The following is a 13070-nucleotide window of genomic DNA, read 5'->3' as shown; positions in this document are numbered from 1 at the left end:
CAGCTCCGTGGCTGCCGGCCGCCATCTTGGTTGGGTTAATTTGCATATAGCCGCTCTGATTGGCTGGTGGGCGTGGCTTAAGGCATAGCGAAGGTATGGTCAATTTGCATGTTTGTCTTTTATTAGTGTAGATTATACTATATAAATTATATTAATGGTTTTTAATAGAAATAGAAAAAGAATGGAAATTAATAATCAAGATTATTAGTAAAAATAAAAATTAATTAAAAATAAAGAACATTGGTTTGAAGGAGCATCAAATCATTCATGTACTCAAGATGCAGTGTTGAGGTCGGAATTGGAAATCTCATTTGGAGAGAAATGTCAGATGGACAAAAGCGGGAGGGGAGGGCAAAGACCTTGGAGAGTAGTCTCAGGCACTCAGATTTTATCCCATTTCTCAGGAAAAGACTCCTGAAGGTACACAGTGAGCAAAAGTAGGCCAAGTGTTGCCGCCATATGTAGGATGGACTGAAGATGATGTACAGGGAGACCAGTAGAGACTGTTGAAGTAGTTAGGCATGCGATAGTGACAATCCAGCCACAAAGTGGTTTATCTTTAATAAACCACTGCCCATTCTGAAGAAAAATTAACACTGCTTTGTGACTGACCAGATAAAAGAATTTCGAGAAGACATGAGTGATCATCATGAAAGAGCAGGTGAACAGTGGCACCATCACAAAACAAGGAGTTTGAAGCAGAGAGCTAAAGCTCATTGGAGGGATAAAAAGAATCTATTGATCTGGAAGATTTAGACACACCAAAACATGGGTTAAATTAATATGTAGTTGTGGAGAGGCTGTGTTAGAAGAGTCCTCCCTTAGCCCACATACATGTTTGTAAAGGTACAGTCAGCACAAAATATGATAGCAACAATAGCTCTCCTCAAGGCATGCAGAGAAGAAATGCCCATGAAACATACATTATTTTCAAACCCCTCAGGTCATTCACATATGGACCCTAACACCAACTCCTGTCACATATTGACTATAATAAGCAATAGAAGATACGGAATTTCAAAGGCAAGCTCAAGAAAATATTTTTCCTCTTTACGTCCACATATATCTTCCGAACTGAAATAAAATATCCCACATATAATCAATCATTTTCTTTGCTGAGCAACAGGTTTATTATTCATTTACTAAAAAAACATGTTTAGCACAAAGATATGTTCTGTAGAAAGATAAAGCATAACACTTTTCAGATTTTCACTGATTTTTAAAAACAACATTTCTCAAGTGGTAGAACTATATAAACACAGACATGAAAAACACCAACATCACATTTAAAAAAAAAATTGGCAAGCACACTTGGCTTTAATGAAAAGAAAATTAAACTGGTAGCTTTGGAAACACAGCATTCTGTGAGTTGTGTACATGTTTCCTCAGGAAAAATTTACATTTGTTCCAAATCACATTTATCTATAGGAATAATACAAATCCAATACATATTTAAACTCAGTTGTGTCAAGAAGATAAATAATAACCATAGGCATCAGGTCAGGAAAGAACTGAGCTCTTAAGACAGACAGGCATTCTTACTTAAAACCATTTGATTAAGTTAGTTCTCAGCACACTCAAGGTAATCTTATTGATTGGATTAACAATGGCTAAAGTTAGAAGTGATGAAATTTCCACTTGCCTTAGATTGCTATTACTATCATTATCTTAAAATTTTTGAGTCCAGCTTTTCATTACAGGTAAATAAGGTTCATTTCTTTCCATCTATGTAATAACCTGTCATAGGTAATAACTTAGAAGGGTAGAAGAATAAAGAAAACAGGAACAAAGGAAGGGACTAATATGTGGAGGAGAGAGGAAAATTAAATTAATAAAATAACTTAACTAGCTTTCATTATTACTCAAATGTCATTCTACCAGAGGTATACAAAGACAGAGGGAGATGCCAGGGCCGAAGTCCATGAACTTAAAATCTATGTAGGGAGACAATAAGTTCCACGTATGTGATTCAAATAACAAAAGAATAAAATTTCCAATAGTGTATTGTATCAAAGTGTATGAAAAAATGCTGAGAAAATCTGGTGTCATCAAAACAGGTACTAAAGAGAACATGTATATGTGATTATGCTCTAAGAAAGATGTAGGATTTGGCACAGAAATCCCAGCCAGGAGAATAGCATAGGTAACTTTAGCAGAAATGGGCAGGTTGTTTGCAAGCCAGGAATAACTCAGAGCAGATCTACAGCGGAAGCACAATAGGCAAGGAGGGCTAGTTAATAGAGGCTGAGGCATCAGAATCTGATTCAAGATCTCATAAGGAGCCACCGTAGTTTTTTAAACAGGAAAGTAGTTTCAAAAATATTCACACATTGTATCTCCATTATGTTAAAACTATCTCTTGGGTTTAATAAAAATTTGATTGAACTCATGTTTGTACGCACAAAGTTGACCTGGCTCTCATTCTGGAGGCATCATGATTGACATGATATGGTTTATATGTTTATATGATGAAAAACTAGACTTAACAGCCTACCTAACAATCCAACAATCTCACTTTTTAATAAACTGACATAAAAGGCATTTATAGTTGGCTATGTGGACAATGATTAAAAAGATGGTCCCCCCAAATTTATTCCCAAATGACTGAATAAATAAATGCACATAGTGTTATGGGCTGCATTGTGTCCTCCAAATTAAATGTGGAAACTCTAGCCCCCAATGTGATAGCTATTGGAAATGGGCCTTTGGGTGGTAATTACTTTTAGATAAAGTCACAAGGGTGGAGCCCTCATGATGGCATCAGTGCTCTTATAAGAAGAGACACCAGAGAGTTTCTTCTCTCTATCCTGTGAGGACATAGTGAGAAGGTGACCACCTGAATTAGCCAGCACCTTTATCCTGGACCTCCCAGCCTCACAAGCTCTGAGAAATAAATTCCTGCTCTTTAGGCCATACAGTCTACGGTATTTTGTCATGGCAGCTTGAGCTGACTAATACATAGTGTCATTATAAACAATCTCAGACACTTCACTGATCCTCTCCTCCACATCTTTCCCTAAATTTTCCTTGGCTTTTCCTTATATGGATGGTAGGCAAGGGAAGCATGAACTCATATTTATTAAATTTTAGTTAGCATCTATAAGATGCTCTATATATGTTACCTAATTTAACCTTGGCAAGAATATGTGACACCATGATCTATAAGAAGTGTTTCAAGACAATTTTATTGAAAAAAAAAGTAATAGAAAATGTACACATTTTATAACCCACAATTAGGAGTCTTCTAAATAGTATACATATATAACTAATTTATATCTGACAACCACAGTGGACAATGAAAATAAAACACTCCTTGATAACTTTTCTTAAGGATAATCAATAATTTATTTCTCTTTTATTGTCACAATTACCACAATTATCTAGCTACATGACCAATGTCACTACATATCACAGGAAGATTGTCCACCTACACTTTACTGAGACAAAGACAACGGCCATTTATGTGCTAAATGTACAACGGGATGTTAAACCGAGGTGGTTTTTATGTATAAGATGTGGTACATGGTTTATTAACAGATTTGATTTAATACGTATTATGCCAAGAAGCAAGTATAGAAATGTTTTGGCATTGACTTGTTATTAAAGTAGAAAATAAGTAAATTAGAGAAATAAATCCAGATCTTAACTTACAATAGATACAATAAAATAGGAAATTAATTGGCTCCTCAGAATTTTTGTTCAAGTTTTTTTTTTGTTTTCTTTCCTTTTGTTTTTATATATAAATGAATAATATGAATATATCACAAGTTAAAGAAAGTCCTCAGGGAAAAAAGAAAGGTACGAGTATATGAAAAACAAATGAAAAATTACCAGGTATTTTTGCCTTACAAAAAATTTAAACTATAAAGAGTCAGAAAATATATATAAAAACGCCACATTGAACGAGGCAATCATACTCTACCCAAATTGGTAGCACCCTCTTAAAATCAGTTGCATTCCATTCCCATTCACTCGGTCATACAGTGGTGACTGACAAAAAGGCATTATGAACTCGCGTGCCATCCGGAGACTTGGCCCCATGGGTCATCAGTTCTTGGATTGTCATCCAGTTGTCCAAAATTTTCTTGTTTCTCTTCTTCATCATCTTTTTGTGACTCAGTTCAATGATGTTGATCTCCTTCTTGCCCTCACTGCCGCTCTGAGGACTCTCCTTGAGACACTCTAACCGGCTCCGCATCATGAACTCTCGGCGCCGACGCTGCTCTTTGGCCCGAACCAGGTGTTGCTTTCTTTCCTCTTTGCTCCAGTAGCGACCCATTTTCATCTCGCTCATAGTGTCATCATCCGTCGTCATGCCACTCCGCTCCTCCTTGATCTTTAAGGCACGTTCCTTCAGAATCCGGTCTCGCACTGGTCTCTTTGTGATGTACCGGGTCCCATCGCTCCTAATTTTCACCTTCCATTCCATCTTGGGTTCCGAACACTTCTGGGACTCCTTGCACATGCTCACCAGACTCAGCTGACTCTGGGCATATTCGACGGCAGATTTCTGTTGAATTAACTGCATGTAGCTTTGATAATGCCGGGCGTGGGCTGGTATGTTTGCATACCTATATGAGGAGCTGTGGTAAGGAGAGAGGTAAGGGATGTGTTCGCTGCAGGTCTTCTCTTGATCAGAAAGCTTGTTGCTTTCTGAGATCTTCTCCTTGCCTTCAATGCCACAACCTTCAGTGGTTTTGGCTTTGGTGGAGGTCGACTCTTTACTGCTCTGTCCGGGAGAGGACTGGCTGGCTGCCATTGTGCTTCTCAGGTTTTTCTTATTGGTGAGGTTGATCATTCTGGGAAGGGAGCTGTCAGGGGAACGGTCCACGGTGAGCGGCGTGCTCCTGCAGCTTTCGGCTGTGTTGTAAGCACTAGAACTGTCCTTGTCTGACTTCTCTGGGTGCTCAATGATGTCATCTAGTTTTCCTCTTTGCATATCGATGCTGGTGTTATAGTTTCGGAATCCTCCATCATGCAATGCCCAGATGTCTCCGTACTGGTCTGTTACCTTCTGGAGCCTATGAGCTTGCATGATATTCTGGCACTCAAGTTCAATGTTTCTTAGTTCTTCATTCAGCAACTGTAGCTCATGCTCCACTCCCTCTTGTTCCCCTTGGTTGCATTCTATTGTGCTGCTCGAGTAATACAGGTCGTACTCTCCACGGTTTTGAATCTTGCATTTGAGCTCCAAGAGCTGCCGGAATCGCTCACACTCCTCATCCTGGTTGCCAGGGCAGTCCGAGTCAATGTATTCACCTGACACAAAGCTCTCATTGCACTGGAGTTCCACGCTCCCCAGGGTGTCCTGGCTCTGCCCCAGCTCTCTCTTGCTCTTCAAAGATGTGCTTTTGGGATCCTCAGCCGCATTCTCCTGCTCCGAGCTCTCATCGTTCCGCAAGCTTTCATCCGTGCGCCCCACTCCACTGTCCTTCTCATGGTTGTTGGATGAGGATGTGGCCGTGTCTGTTGTGCCTTCTTCTTCTTCTTGTTTCTTTGGCTAAGAAAACAATGTTGAGGGAAACAAAGAAAACACGGATTGTTGAAACACCTGCTGTGAAAACAATGCTTCTTGGCCAAAGGGCGGTCCCTAAAGAGCTGCGGCACGTTCAGTATCCACAGCAACGTCAGAAATAAAGGCAGTTAGCGCAAGGCGGCTTTTTATGCCATGAATTAAAGAAAACAAAAGCTGACTGTGGCTACACTACTCATTTGGGGATAAATAAAACAGGACACAGTTAAATAAGCGATTCTTATCTTAAGGCTTTCTCTTACTTGGAAAACTGGTGTGAAGGTATGTGTATGAGTTTCTGGGGTGATAATACACAAGAAAATGAGTAAGACAGAGTGTCTGTGGTCCTTAGCAATATGGAGGCCTAGAGTTCAGAAGCCACATCACCTTATTTTTTTTTCCTGAATCTTAAGTTCAGAGGACATTTTATTGATCTAATAATACACCTGTAATGGTTAGCCAAACGTCATAAAATTTCAGGAAGAGCCTAGGACCTTCTATCGATCGATGAGGAAGTTTAATCTCAGATGGGTTTAGCGTATTGGTGACAGAGAGGTCTAGAAGGCAAGGCCATCGCCCAGTGTCAGGCTTTCTTATGTGTCCAGAATGCCATATTCCTGCATATGTGTGCTTTGACCTCAGTGCATCTCCAACTCATGTGGCTCAGAAACAACAATAATGTCTTAGGACTCATTTGGGGGTACTTCAAAAGATTCTTCTATTCTTAACCAGTAATTTCCTTCAAAGGGTTTATTCTACAGAGAATAAAAGAACAGTTCCCTTGAAAGTCTGAGCCACACTCATTGCCAGATGTGGGCATAATATAAAATATATATATATGGTAATTTTTGGCTTTCACACAGAATAATAAACTGCCACTGAATCTCCTTATATCTAGTTCTTTCTCTGTGAAGAGGGACAAGTTACTTTTCCCCACCACTCTTCATATAGTCTACCTGGCAGTTTCTAGACTATAGTTTCCTTATGTCTGAGTTTTTTTCTCTAGCAGGAGTGAGTATATAATTAAGCCTGTTAATGTTAAAGAAGGGCAGAATGGGTGATAAAAGGTATTCTGGAGCAGGTCTGAAGGGTCTCCCCAGATACTTCTTTTCTTCCCCATAAGTAATGAGGAACAAAATGTAACAGATGGAGAAGGGGAGAAGGTGGCCATGCGTCATGTTACTCTAGGATTTTCAATCTTTTCCTAAAATACAATTCCTCATTTGGCAAAAACATGCTGAGATTGATTTAGCGCCTTATTGATGAAAAATAGTGTTATAAATCATTGTAACTAACAATGGAAAGCCAGTTACATCCCTATGCCCCTCCCTATAAGCTTATAACAATATTAAATGTGGTGACATCTGCATGCTTTTCCAGTAAATCCCCAGGGGATATTACTGATATTGGACATTTGAGTCTCTGTACCACATCATTTACACTGATATTTTTCTATATCTAATGATAAGCTGAAACAAATACAAGAATACTAGTATTTTTTAAATTTTTCATGCAGTATAAGTGATATAAACAAATTATGCTATGGGAGATGTTATACAATGTGTCAAGAGCTGCTACAGGACCAAGGATACCCTGTGAAATGAAACTTTCACATGGTGATGTATTTTAGTTTTTAAATATGGATATGCATTTTCAAATTGAAGTTCCCTTTCTTTTGTCACTGGTTTATGAACAAATGAGAAAATAAAGGAATTTTTATTTTTTATTCTCAAACCCAGAATTCCTAGTTTCTAAGGCGATGCTACTCCATCGTTTATCATTTCCCTACAGAATTATTATAGTGACAGGCAATGTTTCTACCAGGACATTCCTAATGTAGTATTATTGTTTATAAGGGCAAAGGACTTTTAAGGGTTTTTGCACTTCTCATCATATTTCAGTCTCCTGGTGAAGAAAAATTTCCACACAATAAAAATCTAACCTCAGGGACATCTAGCGTTCCCTCAAAAGACCTAGCATTTGTATTATATCTGATGAGTAGGCAGCATTTGACACAGTATCACTTCACCTGGACAGGATTTCTCCTTCTCTCTTTATTCCAACATCCCCCTGTCAATTCTGCATCAGGCCACATTTTGTATCTGAGAGAGAAAAGTCCTGGAGCAAGGTCTTTCTTGCTTGTAACCAGCAGCTGCCACCCGAAAATATCTTTATTCGTGGCCAGTGTTGAAGTCATACATCCAAATTTCAGCCTGTCCTATATTGAAAAGGGTCACTATGGTAGCAGCATTGCTTCGAGCATGAACTACTCTTTATGAGGTGGCCAATGAGCATCCGTGATCAGGGCAGAGTATAGAGCCTATATGCCTATGTTGACATTGTCGTTTGCAATCTCATAATTTATTTAGTATATGGACATGTGCACATACATGCACATACATCTGTGTTACGGGATGCTAGCATGTCAACATATTTCATTATTTAGCTTGGTAAAGTGATAGGATGTTTGTGTTTTACATTCCTAATCCTGTCAGGATATTTTTAAAATTATCTTTTAAGATGTGTTAAGGATTCATGTCGAGAATAGGATGATAATTAAACAAATCAGTAAACTGACAGCAGAAGTGTTAATAAAATACATTAGACAGATGAATGTCATGAATCTTACATAAACACAATCTAGGACATATTGATCTTGTTTGTATCTAATAGGAAAATAACAACAAAAAATGAAATGACTTGGTTTGCTCCAAACCACGGTGTGATCTTTTACTAGTTACGAATTAATTAAGGGCAGGAACTTTGCTCATTTTTCTTTGTATTCTCAGGATCAAGTGTGGTGCTGGGAACACATGTGGAGCTCAGAATTTTTCACTGAATAAATAGGTGAGCCTATTTGATGTCAATGATTTCAAGTAGAACTGCTCCTATTTTTAGCAAAAAGGTATCATCATGATGCCAAAACCACAAATAAGATGGATGGTTTACATCATGTCATTATCTTCCCTTAGTTGCCTACATATTCAAATACACACATTAATTTTAAAGTATAAAATGACTGTTTCAGGGGAGGAGTCACCTTAGGAATTGTAGTTTGTCTCCAGCTGGCATACTGAGAGGCAACATGCATTTTTACTATTAAATTTCTGAATTAGGTTGAACAGTATCTGGGTCAGCATTTGAATACTACTGTACACTATTGACAACAGTCCCTCAGCTATCCAAACTAGAAATATTCTTAATAGAATAAAATTGTATGTATTCCCACTGCTTCATTTGAGATTATCATTGTTCTCAAAATTACCATTATAGATATGTTTGATCAGACTCTTTGATTTTTTTTTACTCCATTTATGGTTATACATTAAAAAAGAGAAGTAGCAACATTTCAAATGATGTGGTTCAAATTGTTGGCCCTACCTGCTCCACCTCATTGGCAGTGTGCTGCATTGCTTCATTATGCTGTTCTTCCAGCATCTCCAAGTTTAACTCCTCTAAGAATTCGTTCCTTTCATCTTCCAGCCAGCCTTCGTCCAGCTGCACAAGAATACATTAGTGCTTTCTATTAGATTAGTGAGAACTCATGCTAAAATAGGGGAGACTTAAATGGCGATGCCTGACCAGTTCCTTTTATCATAATGATTCTCTTTAGAATACCAGCCTGATAGTTCACCTCTCAGAAGGAAGAAAAGGTGTTAAAAAATGTATTCTTGTGCCTTTCATCCTTTCCTAAGAGAGAGCTACAGATTTTCTCTCATAACCCAGTGGATCTCCCAGCACAGACGTGACTGTCTTTCACAGTGTATGAAAAGCCCACTGTCCCATCCTCAGCTGTCATCTCATTACCTCCAACTATCCCTGTGTTGAAGAAATGCACTGGTACTAATAGGGCCACGAGATGATAGGACTTTTTTCCCTTAATAATTGTCCCCTCCCCCCTGCCAATGTGACTACAAAGTGCCCTCCCCACTCTGACTCTACCCTCATGCTGTTTTTCGAGTTTTAGGTAAATGGATTCCAAGTTAACCAGATGGCAGCTTGCCACAAACAGACATCTTTATTCTATTTGGGAAAAAAAAGTCTAAGTTATTCTTCTCGACAACAGTAAAACCAAAAAAGTGATGCTATATCATGTTTATTTCAATTCATTTTCCAGGCCCAGTTGCAAATGTTGCATTTAATGGTAGTGGAATGAGCACACAGGGTTGTGTTCATGGGTGCTGAACACAGGGATTCCTGTGGACATCTTATACCAATTACAGTGAACGGATCCCTTTGGCTTCTCAGTACAAAATGAAATGGAAAACTGGTGGTTACCTTGCTAGTATGATGAGTGTTGACAGCCAATACAGATAATTTTTCTCCAAGTGGATTTTAGAGCTGGATTACATAAATTAGCTGTCTATGCTGATTACATTAACTGAATGATTGGCAAACCTCTGCTTCACTCTGTCTTACAGAGAAACAGCAGCTTGCTAGTGAGCCAAAATTGACAATAATTTCAGGTGTTTTCACCACTAAACAAATGGGCAGAGTAACCTTTTAAAGATAAGTAAATCTAACACTTAAAAACAAGTCTGACAGAAAGACTTTAAAGGGCACCAGAAGAGACATTCTTGTATAGGTATCATTAACATGAAGGCAATCATAGGTTTCTTGATATTTATTAAAGGGTATCTAGAACTAAAATTATCTGAAATTTTTGGGGGGCCAAGAGCCTGGACACATTTATTCATCCTCATTTATCTGAATGTAGCCTTAATAACTTGATCAAGCTCCACCCCACCGACTTTGATATGCAGATGAACTATGAAAATTAAGCAGACTAAAAATTTAAACTCAGTCCAATTTATAATTGTCCAAGTTTTACATTCTTCTTCTTTTCCTTAAATCCTCACCCTCAGATACTTTCTCTATTGCTCTATACAGAGAGTGGAAGGGAGGAAGGGAAGGGGAGAGAGAAACATCAACTGGCTGCCTCCTGCGGGTGCCCCCAACCAGGGCTGCTGATCAAACCTGCAACCCAGGCATGTGCCCTTGACCAGGAATAGAACTGTGAGACCCCTAGGTGTGCGGTTTGACACTCCAACCACTGAGCACACCAGCCAGGGCAAGTTTGACATTCTTTAATCCCGTTAAAGTTTCCTGAAGCTGCCAACAGCAGACTCCAAAAGAAATGACTTAAAACTTGAAATGTTTACTTTTGATAGGCACACTGAGGAATTTTTCTTAAATCAGGTCAAAACAAAATATTTGCTGACACTGACACAATGAAGGATGGAACAATGTCTTCTGAAATTTAAAGGAAGGGGTGGGAAAGATAAGGAGGCCACAGGGCGTAAATGAAGGGTTCCCTATAACTCCTTTTCTTGTTAACGAACCCCACGGATCCTCGAGTTGCCTTGTGCCTTCAGTGTGTGTCTGCTTTGATTAGGCTTGCCTCTGGGCTGGAAGTACAGACACACAACAAGGAGAGATTCCTCTTGCTCACTCCCTTCCTCTCCCAGTCCCTTGTCCCTTTCACCTAGATGTGCATTCACAAGGAGAGATTCCTCTTGCTCACTCCCTTCCTCTCCCCGTCCCTTTCACCTAGATGTGCATTCCTGGCAGTCTGCCTAGCGCCTTGGCGGAGACAGAACTTTCCCCTGAGCTGAGCTGCAGGGAAGGGGGGACTCTCCCTGTGATGCAGGGGATCTGTCTGCATGACAGTGGGTCTCACCCTGGTGTTGCAGAGAAAGAAACAGCCTGTACTGTCACCAAAGCAGTGGCTACAAATTCTTATGAGAGCTCTCTCTGCCCCCATGTCCCCAGGGGAAGAGAGAAGAGCAATATCGCTAATGGTCTGAGGAAGAAAATGGGCAGGAAATGAAAGAAAGTTGACAGGGAATGAAAGAAATGAGTTATTTAAAAATATTGCACAGTTGCACAATATTGCCCCCAGCAACTCTGTAGATCATTCCCTAGAATGTAGAGAGGATTTGAAACATTTTTTAAAAATGGCTAGAAAAAGCACTCAAAAAACTTCCACATTCTCCCTGCATCAAATATACATGCAAAAAATGTAATAATGAGATAATGTTAAAATCGATAAAAATATAGGTGATATAAAGACAACAGTTTTTAAAAAATCTTTTTTTATGCCACTTTATAGCAGATAGTGCTTAAATTACATTTTTAAAGTATGGTGTTCAAATGCATTTTCTTTCTTTATTTTCCTGGAAATCTGATTTTCTAAAGGCCATTAGCTCCACTCCAGTGTGGCAAAGGCTAAGGAGCCAGAATCATGGAACTACTGCTGATGCTGATTTTGACAGACAGAATGAATACTACAGAGTCAGACGACCATCTTTTGTCAACTGTGGAAAGGAAGTCTTGTTTGAAAATTCATCCTTCAACATTGATTCTTTTGGGTCAGGAGTGTAGCCAGACATTCGAAAATGCCACTGGTTCTAGCTAGCATATGTATTCCACCTGAGATGAACAAGATCTGGTCTTATGTCACTGATTTCTGTTCTCTCCCAAGCCCTTTACAGCCATGTGGGAAAGAAATGCTTTCTTCTAAATTAATGAGGTTCCTCTAGCAGTTACCTGGAAAGGGCAGAGAAACCACATTATAACATCGAAATATCTTTTCTACAACAGGGATGACTACCGTGTTCTCTTTAATTTACCATGAATTTCACTAATATGTATTTAGCCTCATTGTTCTTGTTCAGGAAAATGGGATCAGTGAGATGAACTGATTTGTGATATTTCCAGGTAATGAGTGCAATTTCATATGCACTTTAAACATTTACTCTTAAATAGGCCGTCCAGACAGTTACATAGGCTCCCTTCCTCACTGCTAAACCCTCAGGTGTAACGTTTACCCTGCCCTGGGCTATGGAAGGCTTTCTGGGAACCTTTTAGAATGGTCAAGGGCATAAAGGAAATATATGCGGAAAGGGTGATCTTTTATAACCACTATATTCAAGTCAGGATTCGGTCTGACACTGAAATATACTTACTCAATGTAATTTATAGAAAGTATGTAGTTACTGAGTCTGAAAAATATCAGATCAATAACCCGGAAGACAAATAGTGATATTACCCACTTCACTCAAACTCCTGACAGATGGCGAGAATGATGACAATGTAATGTCCTTTCTGCATTGTGGTGGGGTATAAAAAGGATATAAAAGGAAAGATCAAGAGTACTTTTCTGCCACCATTACCTCTCCTTTACTTTCATGACATCCTCCTCTGTAAAGTTATAAAAATAAGTTCCTTTAGGAGCTATCAGTTTGTTTTGGGATGGACAGATGTTTTTGTCACACTAAACTTGGAAAAAATCCATTTACTATACCTGGAACCACTCCATGCTGTGTAAGGCACTTTATTTTGTAAAGTTATTCTAAAAAGATTTAAGTAGATAGCTAGATATGCTAATGTTTCTCTCACTAGAGATTCTTTCAAGATACCTTAATATGCCAATTAAGTCATTTTAGATGAAAACCTGCAGCAAGGATCCATACAGAATTAAAAATCATGTAGAGTCAACCATTTTTCATTTATGAATTCATTTAAGCAACTGGTAAGTCAAAAGGGGAAATGAATG

General features: G+C 38.8%; 1 protein-coding gene across 2 annotated transcripts in view; it reads right to left on the bottom strand.

The window, feature by feature from the left end:
- Positions 1-1179: 1179 nt before the first annotated feature.
- Positions 1180-13070, bottom strand: part of PDZRN4 (PDZ domain containing ring finger 4) — a 351386-nt gene continuing 339495 nt past the window's right edge. For both annotated transcript variants that reach the window (XM_014529579.1, XM_005881689.2), the window contains 2 exons: positions 8894-9010; positions 1180-5500 (listed from right to left, as the gene is read on the bottom strand). In XM_014529579.1, coding sequence (XP_014385065.1) covers positions 3977-5500; positions 8894-9010 — 1641 coding nt within the window. In that variant the 3' untranslated portion in view covers positions 1180-3976. The remainder of the gene's footprint in view (positions 5501-8893; positions 9011-13070) is intronic.

This window comes from Myotis brandtii, unplaced genomic scaffold (assembly GCF_000412655.1).
Source record: "Myotis brandtii unplaced genomic scaffold, ASM41265v1 scaffold686, whole genome shotgun sequence".
NCBI lineage: Eukaryota > Metazoa > Chordata > Mammalia > Chiroptera > Vespertilionidae > Myotis > Myotis brandtii.
This window is presented reverse-complemented; position numbering and strand designations above follow the sequence as displayed.